The sequence below is a fragment of the Anastrepha obliqua genome, chromosome 1 (genome assembly GCF_027943255.1).
Source record: "Anastrepha obliqua isolate idAnaObli1 chromosome 1, idAnaObli1_1.0, whole genome shotgun sequence".
Classification (NCBI taxonomy): Eukaryota; Metazoa; Arthropoda; class Insecta; order Diptera; family Tephritidae; genus Anastrepha; species Anastrepha obliqua.
The window spans coordinates 79,859,914-79,874,914 of NC_072892.1; the positions used below are offsets into that span (position 1 = coordinate 79,859,914).

General features: G+C 36.4%; 1 protein-coding gene across 1 annotated transcript in view; it reads left to right on the forward strand.

The window, feature by feature from the left end:
• LOC129252876 (homeotic protein Sex combs reduced) overlaps nt 1–8,353 on the forward strand; it is a 91,928-nt gene extending 83,575 nt beyond the window's left edge. The window contains exon 4 of the mRNA XM_054891015.1: nt 5,303–8,353. Coding sequence (XP_054746990.1) covers nt 5,303–5,610 — 308 coding nt within the window. The 3' untranslated portion in view covers nt 5,611–8,353. The remainder of the gene's footprint in view (nt 1–5,302) is intronic.
• The last annotated feature ends 6,648 nt before the right edge of the window (nt 8,354–15,001 follow it).

Here is a 15,001-nt window from a genome sequence, read left to right on the forward strand (position 1 = left end):
TGACCACTCATATTATTGTTGTTGCTCCTGTCTGCTTCGCGGTTGTTTTGCCATGCGTCTGGTTACTGTCTACACGCTGCTGACTTGGTCATTAGTTTTAACCCGTTCATGTACTTGTACGATTTCAAAGATTGTGCTACAACACTCTATGGATGCCGGGTGGTGGTTAGCGGATGACGGTTGGTTGTTCAATGTTGGCAGATGGCAGCTGGTGATGTACAACTCACACACTTAGAAGAAGCTTAAGTTTCTCTATTTTCACTTTTGTGCTCTTCTCTACTTTCTGTATATTTTATTTTTAGATATTTCATTTACTATATTTGGCGCGCACTTTGACGTTTGAAGTGAGCTGCCTTTTGAAGAATACACATAGTAATACATATGTACATATGTAGGTTAGATGAGTGCGGGGAACACGTGCGCAGTAGTGCATAAAAGCGAGTATTTCAACTGCTAAGCAAGCGTGTGCGTTAATTTTACCGGTTCATGTGTATATTTTTCTTCTCTTGGCCCACGCTGCATATGCGCGAAACTGTCAATATATTATATGTAGACATATACGTACGTGTGTTTGTTTGTTGGCACGTTGTGGTTACACAGTCAAATGCACCTTAATTAAATGAGTGGTAATTAATTTTAAGTTTAATCGGAAATTTCATTTAGATTTCCTTTTTGATTGATGCGCTTCGACATGTTTGGCGGTTCGGCGTCAAAACACAACACTGTTGTATACCTATTGAGACAACGGCACGCACAGCGTCTGCTACCATCAGCGCAGAAGTGGACTTTTCAAGGCTGTTTACTTACTCAGAAGTCCTTTAGCATTGTCATTGCGTTATTGATTGTTGATCAACATATGGAAGAGTATTGTAAACAAATGAAATGCTTTAGATCATTAAAATTCAAGCCATTCCCTAAATTAATATTATATACTCATAGATATGTAGATAGACAAACGTAAATAAATAAATGATAACCGAGAGTTCATGGTGAAAATCCATGGTGGTGGGTACTGAAGGATTCCTGAGCTGTATTGAAATAGTAAAGTTCTGACATCTTTGCTGGAATTTTTAAAGCAAAAGTTTTTATATAAAGTGGTACAAAATTAATCATCCAAATTTGTTTTTAAATAACTGGATTACTTAAAGGTTTTGAGTAACGGACCTTTACGGACTCCATTGCTTGTCTGTTTGTATACCTCAGGCGTCTAGTTTAAATATGATTGGCGTACGACGCTATTTGCAAAAATTATAAATCTTCTGATAGGGTGTTTAATTTTGTATAAGTAACTAAGTAATAAATGTCTAACATAAATTTACTAGTTTCACAACTCCTTGTTTTGGTATTCGGTCCGTTACTAGAAGGATGCGTAAAAAATATGCTATGAAAACAGGAATTATTGGATTCATTAGATGTGCGGCGGTCTTTTAGTCTAATAGCGTACATCGCCAGTAAAGTCGCTAGTAAGTAAACTCGTCTAAAGTTGTTACAGTACCAATTTTCGAAAGCTATGGATTTAGGTACATATTCAAGTATGCATTGGCATAGGTGTAAGTATTTATGAAATACGGATCTGCTAACAACGATGCCTTTCGACTATTGCGTAGCCGTTGTAGAGTTTTTAATATCATCGGTATGATAGTATTAGGAAGTTTTTCACTAGCACCATCATCTCTTTAAGTTTTATTCTAAGTGTGATTTAAATATCTATTAATTTGCCCGCTTTATTTAACCAAGAAATACAAAAATCTCGTTCAAAAAATTAAATATAGTGGGTGCACGAATGGACGGGCATATTTTAGTGATCCAACACTGTCCGCTTTGTAGTCTTAAAATAAAAAAAAAATGTTATATTTAAATCGACTTTAAAACTACTAATAAATTCTGTGGAGTTTCTGCTCGATCTGTTTATATTCAAACTTAAAATTCCTTCGAGATTGAATTTTTGGCAAATTGGTCAATGCATTTAATTTGTGTAGCTTAAGCGATTTCTAGCAATATTTAAATTAAAAGTGATATAATTCGATTATGAGCCATTGATAAAGAATTTTATCCATGAACTGGAAATTACGAAACAACGAATGTTTTAGTTTTTCCGGGCGGATGTTTCTTTCTTGTGAATAATTTAACTTTATTTAATAATTTTATTTTCTTTTTTTTTTCATTTTTCACTTTCACATTTACAAATCGTATACGAAAATCGACGCTCTGTAAATAGAGTTCATCGCACGCTCAGGCCAACTTATGGTGTTCAGCGATGACGCCCATTTTTGGCTTAATGGCTACGTCAATAACCAAAATCGCCGTAATTGGGCTGAAAGCAGCCCAAAGCCTTACAAAAAGCTATTACATCCATTCAAAACAACCGTTTGGTACGGCCCATGGGCTGGAGGAATCATCGACCCATATTTGTTCAAAGACGAGGCAGTGAATCCGTGATCTCCACAGCATTTGGCTCTAACAAGACGGCACTACTTGCTAAAAAGCCTGTGAAACAATGGATTTAATGCGTCATCGTTTCGGTGAGCAATTTATCTCTCGTCTCGGACCAGTGAATTGGCCACCAAGATCGTGTGATACTCGTATCACACCTTTGGACTTTTATGGGTATGCAAATTCTAAATGCTTGTTGATAAGACATTGAAAACCAGCATTACAAAAATTATTCACGAGATGCCGACCGAAGTCTTCCATCGAGTCATTCAAAATTTGATGATCGAATTACGGCGCAGTCGCGGCCAATGGTTCTACACAAAATAATAAAGATTGTCCAATCAATTTGAATTCTCTTTGTTGTATAGCAATTTTAAATCTGATACTTCTAAATTGATCATCCTTTATATAAATAGATATTTATTTGGAAGCATGTTTTCGACTGTAGCTATTCCTTTTGGCCACAGACATGATGTTACTGATTTTCGTTAGTTACAACAATGAGCTTTTAAAATTACGGCGTTGTCGTCGTTATCGAAATACACCCATTTACCATAAATTGGGCGTGGCACTACTCATCATTAAAAATGTTACTTACTTTGTGTTTATTTTCTTGAGTTTCATACTTCAACCAAATTTAGCAATTTTGCTTAATTTATAACAGAGAAGTCAATTTTTATTATTATTATTTTTTTTATTTATTGTTATATGAGCGATGAACGACGTTATTAACCGAGTTCACCCATTTCCAATACTAAACTATCTTAGCCAAAGAGTTACTTATATGTGTACTTAATTTCATTTAAATACAAGGTGGCGCAAAATTAATCCCCCTATCGGAAGATTTACAATTTTTGAAAATTTCGTCGTACGTTCTCAAAATCATTTTTTTAATTTAGTAAAAAGTTATATAAAAATCAAATTGAATGATTAGTTTTGGGACACCGCACTGACTAGTGGATGAATCGACTCCTCTCATCATTCTGAGCATTTTGTTACATATATTTCTATATCTAATTCGATTCCTTTACGCTATTACATACAATCGTTAAGTACTCAATTGCGCGTTAATTTTTAAGGCTGGAGATGTGAAGTCAACATGAAATACTTGCTGAGCAACTTGACTTTCATTTGGTTTTGATGTTAAATACAAAGGCTATACTTTCTTATTTCTATGTATCATCCAACGAGTTTAATATTTCCACCTAATACTTCTTTGCACTAACTAGTTTTTTTCTTTGTCTTTGGTCACTCTAATAGCATTTTATTTGTTTATTATTTATTTGTATTTTTTTATAATTTTACACACTTGCCCACTTGCCCATTCGTGTACTTATAGGTGTTTCGAAGGCGTTTCCAGGCGTTCACATCCATTAGAGGCAATCAACAATTAGATTTGTTTATCTACAAAAATTGCCGCCACACACCCCTCTCAAACCCAACGCCGTTACCATCAATGACAACCACAATCAACTCAGTCAATTCCAGATAGGAAGTATTCATAACTTACGCCTCTAAAGTATAAAAACGAATGAAACCTTGAACTTTTTATGCGGTTGCTCGTCTAGACCAACACCGATATCTACCTGCAACAACAACTAGCCCTAATCATTTTGACATCCTAAGAAATTTCATACCATAATTCACATACAGCAGATTGTAAAAATTTGCCTTTCTTCTTTGCTTTTCCACCCATCTGCCATTTGAAATATTCTCCACTTCAACCGCCACTTCCCTGATCTGTCTATCGAACTCCAATGCACCATAAAAGTATATCGCATGCACAAAAGAGCGGTCGAAATTCAAGCGCGAGGAGGGGCACCATCCATCCCATTTACTTAAGCTGTCGTACTTACTCGCCATTGAACGCGATGCGCTTTTCACAAAAAATCACGTGTCAAGGCGCAATTTAGACGTAAAGTCTTGATTGCTGTTTAAGTTTTTCCAGTTTTCCAACTATCATCAATGAAGGTGAAACAGCACAATACACCAAAGCAACAACAAAACCCCAAACGTACCACAACTGTTGGTGAATAAAAGCAGAGGGCAACTTATTCGGTCATAGGCTGACTGCTGCGTTGTTTTCCAGCTCCGGAGTCGCTCGTGCGCAGCTGATAATGTCGATTTTTTGCAATGTTATTATTGTTGTTAATATAGCATAAGAAGCAGCCAAGACGCGTCGACTATAATGAGGGGGCGTGCAGTGCAGCAATGTTCTCAGACAATTCTTCTGCTTCTAATTTTATTTCGAACTTAAATACATACATACACACACACATATGTATTATCGAAAAATTATCATTTACCGGAGCATTTTATTGTTGCACTAGATTGGCTTTTGAGCGAGGTGTGGAAGTATTTGAGGAAGACAAATGACAATGGTTGCAAACCGCAGAATGCGAAGTACAAGAATAGCAATAAATAATAAACAATATAGGCATGTAAAGCAAAACTGAAGTTAAAGACAAAAGATTGAACTTAAAGAATAATATGAGGTTTTAGAAAATGTGTGGCAGTCAGTCAGCAATACAAACAAGTCTGAATAACCACTGCCGCTGCCACTATCTCGTTTAGATGGCCCTCGCACTATTGTCCTATTTTTACAGCGAACGCTGGGAAAGTTGACAAATGTCGTTTGTCTGATGGTGTTTGGGGTCGTTTTATTGAGCTTATATGGGTCATGACTTATTGCATACCACGATATTAAGCACTAAATCTGTCCCAAAAACATGAGCTCGAATTTGTGAATCACTTTAGTTTATGATGCATTTCTGAACTGTTCATTGTATTAGGTTAAATATGTATATTTATGTGTAAAATATATACCATCACTCTCATATTTTTTGTTTTACTTCCACTATCTTTGTAGGTACTGTAAATGCCAATGGTGAGACGAAACGACAACGGACCTCATATACTCGATATCAAACGTTAGAACTAGAGAAAGAATTCCACTTTAATCGCTACCTGACCCGCCGAAGACGCATCGAAATTGCACACGCGCTCTGCCTCACCGAACGACAGATAAAGATCTGGTTCCAGAATCGACGTATGAAATGGAAAAAGGAGCACAAAATGGCATCCATGAACATCGTACCATATCACATGGGTCCCTATGGCCATCCATACCATCAATTCGATATTCATCCGTCACAATTTGCTCATTTGAGTGCATAGGACGCGTGGCACTTTTCGGGTACTGGTTAGAGACTCAATCAGTTGTATCAGGAACCATATCAGGCGGCGGCAGCGGCCAGCGTAGCAGCAGGCGGCTATCAGACACAAAACGCACAAGATGCCGGCATGTCGCTGGGCGGCGGTGCCGGTGTCGGTGTTGGTGTAGGAGTCGGTGCGGGCGGCGGAAATTCGCTGTTCGCTTCCGCGGCTGCCTCCAATGCTGAGTGTGTCAAATATCCGCAAGAGTTCTGATCTCAAATTATCTTTAGAGAACATCAACAGCAATTGCAGCAACAACAAGAACATCAAATACAACATCAACATGAGCAATACCAACAGCAACAGCATTCGCAACTACACCAATACCCGCCTCACCATCATAGCCAGCATAGCCTACAGCTGGAACGAATTCCCGAACTGCCACTCTGTGGAGAGAAAGATTTATGTGAAGACACAGAGACGACAGAACTAGAGTTCAAGGACGAAATTGTTGGTGGTTGTAACATGTATTGCTGCTGAGAGATGCTAATGTTGCTGTTGCAATAAAGCTGTGGATGCTTCCGAGGTTGCTGCTACTGCTGCTGCTAGCGACAGCTGACCAAATTAACAACGATGATAATTTCTGAATGCAACTGATTTGTGTTAAGCAAGCAACGAGCCTTCAAATGAATATGAATGGAGCTCTCGTGAAGGGTTTGTGCCTATCGCCGACTCCTCCGAAAGCAGCTCGTGCAGGTTTATGATACTGGTCAGTAATGAAGAATTCCAACAAGATTTTTGATTACTTTGGAAACTTGTGAATCCTCCATAATGTGTATATATTGTACCTCAAATGAAATGAGAGAGCTTCGAATTGGAGCTTTTGCATTTCATTCCCTTTTCGTGGAAATACGAAAACCGTCCAGTATGATAAACCGCTATATTCTCTAAGCAGTATTCGAAAAGCCATTAGATGTAAGAAAACACACAGCACTGCCCTCAGCTCACAAGCTCGGCAGTTTAGTACAATAGAAATTCAAATTTCGATAGTGATATAATTTCAAACCAATTGTTTAAAAATATTTTTATTTTATTTCCGTAAATCTCATACGGACAGTAACACGGATGAGAAAAATAAGGAAAATGACGAACGAGTTTGTTAGCGATGGCAATGCTGTGTTAGTATAATTGTAGTTTAATCTGGTATTATGTAGAGAGATACAACAGTGCTTCTCAAACTGGGCGCAAATTTTTTAAAGGTTTGCGGTAACACTCAACCAGTTGCTCTCAAATATCACCTACACTCAGTGCTCTCAAACTGTGCATCAGTTTTAAATTTTCTGTATGTAACTCATGTCTTGAACCATTGTGAACATTGGCAGAGAACGTCTACTCGTATTGGGAAATTGGGAAGTCGACGACGTCTCTGTCAAATGATGTTTGCAAATTGTGGCGAAGTACTTAATTTGGTTTATTGGTTGATTATGTTTATGAATAATTACTAATATAAATTTGTTATTGTATTTCAGCAGTTTGTATTTTTGCACTGAAAAATTTTGTGTACATATGTATTTAAAATATCTGTTCAACTTTTTATGTATGTATGTATGTAGTTTTAATTGTTTTTGTTGACACTGAATTTTTAAGAATTTCCGCAAAAAGAATTAAGAATTTGTAGCAAAATTCGCAATGAAAATTAAAAATCATGTTATTTTAGAAGGTTTATAAAAGTAAAATAACTAAATTTTATAAACAAAACAAAACTGAAAACAAATTCGGGGAAAACAGGACATTTCTGAGATTTCTTTAGTAATTAGTCAGACAAAGTGAAGGGAGTCGGATTCGAAAAAACTTCTTAAATATATACATACAGATGTACATGCATGTTTTTCATAATATTTCTGATGCTATTCTTTTCTTAAGAATCTACAAATGTATGCATGTATGTATGGAAAATTTATGAAATTGCGATATCCCACTCTACTTATAATCTACAATTAGTTTTAATTAAATAATTTTATTGAGAATTTCACATTTCATTTTTTGTGTTTTTTTTTTTATTATATACGTTTGTATGTAAGTAGGCTGCTATTTTTATTCCCTGTTGTTGTAAAGGTTAGTGCATTCTTATCAGTCTAGACTAAGCAAATCTGAAACAATTGGAAAAGATTGTTTTAATTATAAATAAATTAGTTCAAAAATAATTGATGCCCGAAATAATATAAATCATTTTAGAACAAATTATTTTTATTACAATTTTTTTATTTATACAATAATTTCGATTTAATTGTGTTTACAAAAACTGAACTAGTTCCGTAAGAGATTTGCAATATCAGTATAAATAATGATGATCAAGGCAATGTAAGATGCCTAAGGGAGATCTTAAAAAGTATCATATATAAATACCAACCCAATTTATATATGTATGTAAGTAAGAATGCTGCATTCCATGTAAAGAAAATTAAATGTAATAGTTAAAGAATAAAACCTATTCAAAAACGTCATCTACTGTTTTTAAGCGGAGAAATATTGAATACAATTTCAATGGAAAAATTAGCAAAGTAAATGCAATTTATATATATACACACATAATGTGAAATATGTATGTAGATGAAATCAGTTGCTCCGGATCTAGTGCGCAATATTAATTAGAATACGGTATAATATTGTAAGATTATTGTAACGCATTAGATAACTAAACCCAACATAGATTTAAAAAAATTCAAAAAGAACAAAATCAATAAACTATTTAAAAAATTTTAAATATGCATTGTTTTTTATGTTAGTTGAGGTACGGGTAGCTCAGTTGGTAAAGTATTGCACTTTTAATCCAAGGGTCCCTGATACGAATACGAAGGTTGTTATTTCTATTTCTGGCTGACAGTGGGAAAATTAACACTGGTGGTCGAAAGCGATTTTGTTTTTTTTTTTCAAAATATTCTCCACCACAATTAATATGTATTTGAACCAATTGTCGTAGTGCTGCTGTTGTTGTTGTTGTTATAGCAGCTTACTAAGCCCTGTCAGTGCAATGTAGTTACCAGCCGTTTTGGTCTAGCTCGTCTAACAGTAGGCCCAGCGAACTTCCTGTTTCGACAATTTGGGTCCAGAGGTAAAGGGGTGTTAGGTAAGTAGGTTTGATGGCGCATATGAGAAGGTGGTTAGTATCGTGCGAGGAGCCTTCACATGCTGGACATATGCTTGTTATGACGGGGTCAATTCGGGATAGGTAAGAATTTAGTCTGCTACAGTATCCAGAACGTAATTGTGACAAAGTTACGCGGGTCTCGCGTGGTAGCGGGAGCTATTCATCTGCTGTGGGTGGTGTTCATGCAACTGTTCACGGTTTAGTTTAATTTGTTTGCCAATATAAATTTTAAATTTGTCACTTTAAACAACACAAATATGTCTCGCCCATCAAAATGTTCTGAGTACGTGTATGGCAATGTAAAATTTCCAACGGAAACGTCATACAGCGCCTGACAGCTCTAGGAGTGCTCGAGGCGAGAAATATAACCCTCGTACTTGTTGAGATATTTAACTTTTTTGAAAGTTTTTAATGCAAACATTTTTTTTTTAGCAGAAAATATTTTGATCATAGTTTCTGAACCTAAAAACTTGAATTAATGTACAACAAATTAACGCTTATAACATTTTCGGATGTTTGGCCGAGCTTCTCCTCCTATTTGTGGTGTGAGTCTTGATGCTTTCTAAATACAATTAGAAGGATCAGCTTTTTCACGGCAAAAAATCACTTGCGTGTTTGCCATTGCCTGTGCACCACCGAATAGTAGTCACACACCAACTATTCGGCTACGGTGGCCGAAGCTTATTTAATAACTGGAACTGAATGCAAATATGCAAACTAAATGTAAATATTTATCCTTTTTTTCGAAATAATGTCGCATTTAGAATCTTGCGAATATATGGCGTTTTCTACAGGGACCGCCACTCGAAGTGTAACCAACTTCAGACCGCTCGCGCAGCAATGCAAGGGCGTCATATGTACGTCTGTTATTTGGCTAAATGACATTCCAGAGCATTGAAGCATTTTGCCGAGAGTAAACGCGACAAATGAAAATCAGTAATGGATTTCAAACGTAATAGTGTGATTGAATTATATAATATTTGGCTGGAAAATCATAACCAGCGATTGCTCGTGAGCTTGAGCACCTTAATGTAAATAAAGTTTTTGTTTATCGCACCATTACTCGTTACAGTGATACTGGTAGCATCGCGAAATGTCATGGAGGTGGTCATCAAAATACTGCAACGTCACGTGAAATGGTTCAAAAAGTGAAGAAGCGACTTGAATCAAATCCCCGACAAAGTGCGAATCAAATGGCGAAGAACTGAAAATATCTGAATTGCATCCGCCGCATACAGAAAAATGATCTTAAAGTCAAGCCTTACAAGATCCAAAAGGCGCATGATTTTACACCAAAGCAGCAACAAGTCAGCCTTGAGAGAGCGAAGAAGTTGCTTCGCTTGGCTGAAAGCGGTCAATTTCCGAACATTGTGTTTTCTGACAAGAAAAGGGCGCTCCCCAATCGTTTTTATGGAGCCTGGCGTCAAAGTAAATGCGAAATATTATCGGTAAAGTATTCTGGAGGTTGTTTTGAAGCCATGGGCAGACAAACATTTCGGTAGTAGACCATGGACGTTTCAACAGGACTCGGCACCGTCTCACAAAGCTCGAGTGAACCAAGAATGGCTAAAAAACAACGTTCGGAACTTCCACACAATGGCTCGCAAATTCACTAGATGCGAACCCTATGGATTATTCTCTTTGGGCCGTTTTTAAGAGCAAGGTCCGAACTATAAAATTCACTAGTCTCGAGGCGCTTTTTATCATTGTCTGCGAGTTGGCCAAAATACCTGCAAGTTGCATTCGGGCAGCTTACGATTCGTTTCTTGCCCATCTCAAAGCTACAGTCGAGAAAAAGTAAATTAATTCTTAATTTTTTATTATTTTTACACAGTTTTTACTTTGAATTGAATAAAAGTAATTTTCCAAACTAGATGTATGGCCTTTTAAATTGGTTACACTTCGAGTGCCGGACCCTGTACTCTCTACAAAATGAGCGGGCGTAAGTTGCTCAGCGGAAACTTTAATTGTTCAAAAAAAATTAAGTAAATGTTTCTGTTTCATTATATTATATTCAAAATATATATATTTTATATTAAAGATATAATTTGTGGTGAAATTGATTTTTTCTTCTTCTATTCTAATATAAAATACGCAACATTTTCGCAAGGCGTATGAAAGCATTTTTAATGTCGGCTTATAATGGACATTTTTTCGAGAAGGAAACATCATATGTGTACATACATTTCTACGTGCAACCACTGAATCGTCTGTCAAACTTTTTATGGAATCCTTAAAATACGTTCACATATAAGTAAATTATCTACTTTTTCCGTAATTAAAAAGCGAGATTACCCATACAAAATTTCTATCCCGAAATCTGAGATTATAAAATAATCCTAGATAATAACCATGATTTTTGACATACAACCCTTTGTTTTCTGTGTAATAGATCATTTTTTTATAGGTGTAAAGAAAAACGTCAAAGTAAAAACTAAATAAAATGGATGCCGGCAAACAAAACAGGTTTTTAGACATAATTCTCATCAAATTTTTGTTAGGTATTGTTAATGATGCATTCATGTTACAGAAAAAATGGTCTGTCCATAAACGCTTTGTCCTCTTACGAGTATTACTTATTATAAAATGTAATATAGAATATCCCATGCGCATTGTTGCCACCATTTATTTTAAACCTCAGTAAACGTCGTTTACGGATTTCCTTCAATTGTTTATTACTAGCAGCCAGTCGCGCAATTAAATTTGCTATTCCTTCTCCTTGTCTATTCTGCATATCGTTAATAATAATTAAAAATACCAAAAACTCTAAAATATTCCATCAAACCTATTTTTATGAAGAAAAACCTTTCAAAGCAATATTAACAGCTGATTGTTAATTTTGGAGGTAATCTGCCATATGTGAGCGGGTAGCTGAATTTTGTGGACCTATTGCTAATTACTGCATATTTGAACGTACTTTCACTTTGAATTTTAATTTAAAGCTAAGTTTTTTGCAATTCGCAAAATCCGGCAACGCTGCTCTGCCGTTAAAGTAGGATACAGAGGACAAACATGCTCGCTATCGTTTGCCACAGACGACGAGAGGCCAGTGATGGTAAATGTAGGGAAAATTCCCTACATGTAGGGATTTTTGTAGATAAAGAAGGACAGATTTTTTTCAATTCTGTAAATGTAGGGAATTTTCAAAAAGGACAGAAAAAATTTTAAAATAGTGGGAAAAATTAAAAAAGTTAATTTTAAATAAAAAGCTGCAGTAAGATTTCATGCCAGTGTTTTTTCCTTATGGCAGCATACTTTTAAAGCGTTAATACGGCCACATTGCCATTTTTTTCTTCGTTAACGCTAACGCGATTTTTTCTTTGCGCGAAAATTGTTAGTTGTCCCACGTTTTCTGGTGCTTTTCACTTGTGAAGTAAGTTTGCAATTATTTTAGTTTTAGCTTTTTTTATATGTAAAATTTATATATTTTACAGAAATGAGCTCCTCCTTTTCAAATGACTCTTCGGAGGAACACCAGGAGAAAAATTCAAGTATCGGAAACAAAAGTTAAATAACAAGTGGCTTGAAGACGGCAATTTTAGTGGCTGATTGAAAGCTGTGGCTAACGATTCAATTAAATGCAAATGCGCTGAGTGCGACAAAGTTTAGAACTGCGGCAATTTTGATTTGCAGAAGCACGCCGAAGCAAAAATGTACCAAAAAAATATGAAGACAATAAAAAAGACACCTAAAATAAACAGTTTTTTTAAGAAAAAGCCGAGTAAACCAAATGGTTCCAGAAATTTCGAAATAAAACTTAGCATTTCCTTCGCTGAGCATAATGTCGCGCTGCAAGTGGTGGACCATTTAATCCCAATCTTAAAAGTAATCGTGCCGGATTCTGAAAAAATAGAAACTCCGTCTTATTTTAAACAGAACTGATTGTAATGAAAAAGTCTAATTTTTAGTTTTTTTGCTGAATTTTTCTTTATATAAGGTTGGCCAAAAAGTATTGCGGTATTTCCACAAGCTTGTCTTTGCAAGCGCGTAGTTCTAGTTGTATTCGTCGCATCGGTTCACGCTAGAGCTTTTTGGAAAGCACTTTTCACGTGCTAACACGTGTTTGATTAATTGTTGTTTGCTTTTAGTCGTTCGTGAGTTATAGCGTCGCAAACATGGAGCAAAATAAAGAGAAAATACGGCTTATTTTACAGTACTACTACAATAAAGGCAAAAATGCATCTCAATAAAATTTGTGCAGTTTATGGACCCGATACAGTTTCCATTTCCACCGCACAACGATGGCTTCAACGTTTTCGTTCTGGTGCAGAGGTGATCGAAGATGCGCCACGGTCCGGAAGGCCTGTCGTCGAAAATTGCGATAAAATCGCTGAATTGATCGAAAGAGACCGGCTTAGTAGCAGCCGTAGCATCGGCCAAGAGCTGGGCATGAGTCAGCAAACCGTTATAAACCATTTGAAGAAGCTTGGATTCAAAAAGAAGCTCGATGTATGGGTGCCACTCGACTTGACGCAAGAAAACATTTTTGCCCGTATGGGTGCATGCGAATCACTTCTGAATCGCAACAAAATCGACCCGTTTTTGAAGCGGATGGTGACTGGCAATGAAAAGTGGGTCACTTACGACAACGTGAAGCGCAAACGGTCGTGGTCGAAAAGCGGTGAAGCTGCCCAGACGGTGGCCAAGCCTGGATTGACGGCCAGGAAGGTTCTTCTGTATGTTTGGTGGGATTGGCAGGGAATCATCCACTATGAGCTGCTCCCCTATGGCCAAACGCTCAATTCGGACCTGTACTGCCAACAACTGGACCGCTTGAATGCAGCACTCATGCAGAAGAGGCCATCTTTGATCAACAGAGCCCGAATTGTCTTCCATCAGGACAACGCCAGGCCACACACATCTTTGGTGACGCGCCAGAAGCTCCGGGAGCTCGGATGGGAGGTTCTTTTGCATCCACCGTATAGTCCGGATCTCGCACCAAGTGATTACCACCTATTTCTGTCCATGGCGAACGAGCTTGATAGTCGGAAGTTGTCCTCAAGGGAGTCCTGTGAAAATTGGCTCTCCGAGTTTTTTGACAATAGGGAAGCGAGCTTCTATAAGAGGGGCATTATGAAGTTGGCATCTCGTTGGGAACTCGTCATCGAACAAAACGGCGCATATTTGACTTAAATCGCATTATTATAACCAATTTTATGAACAATTGAAAATTCAATAAAAATACCGCAAGACTTTTTTGACAACCTTATATATGTATGTGTTTATAATATTATAAATATGTGTATTTATATATATTTTTGAAATAAAAAATCTTATTAAAGTTTCAAAACAGCACCAAGCCCAAAACTTAAACAAATAATTCAATTTTGACGTTGCAAGTGCCTCATTATTGTGTAAACACAGAAGAAAAATATGTAGAGAATTTTGTAGGGAACATTTTTTGAAGCGTAGGGAAAAGTAGGGAATTTTTTTGGGCTGTGTAGGGATTTTAAAAAAAATCATTTACCATCACTGCGCGAGGCTAATATGTAATTTTGTGCTGATGGCGTAAAGAAGGTTAGCGAAATGCGGATGTTGCGTTTGCAATGTTTGTCATTTATGCTTGCTCTTGTTTTTCAATTTCGTTTTCAAGACACTCTATTAACTGCACTATTAATTTGTGGCTCAAGCTCATATTTTTCCGCCGATGTGCACACTTCAAACATCAACACAAAATTATTTTATTTTCAATGTACATACTATAATGTTCGCGCACCACACCACAAACGATGAACATGCGCGCGAGCCGCTCGCTGCATACCAAAATTTTTCGATTTTTGGCGAACATATTTTATTCATATGCCTGAAGATATACCGTATTTTTTGGTATGTTTTTCCATCTTCTGTAAAAATAAATTTACAGAATATAATAACTGACTATGAAAATAAAGTTTTCTATTATGCGGAGTTTTCATAAAAGAAAGATATGCATTAAATAAATTTCTAACTTTCTTATATATATGTACTCATATGTTATAAGTGCTCCACTCCTAATAATTAGATAAAAAGTTTATATGGACTAAATCTCGATCGCAATAGTAGTGGCTCAATTTCGGACCGTAATTACTTACTTTAATATCTGAACTCCAATATAATGTAGAGGGTTAATTTTTTGCAAAGGCAGTAGTGGACTAATCCTTCATGTTATTTCATTGCTGTTCCAATATCTTTAAAAATCAAACTTAGTAAACATCAAGAAAGCGTGGCCTATCTGGGCTTGCAGCGAGCTGGTAAATTGCCCACACAAGAGTTTCAAAAAAATTT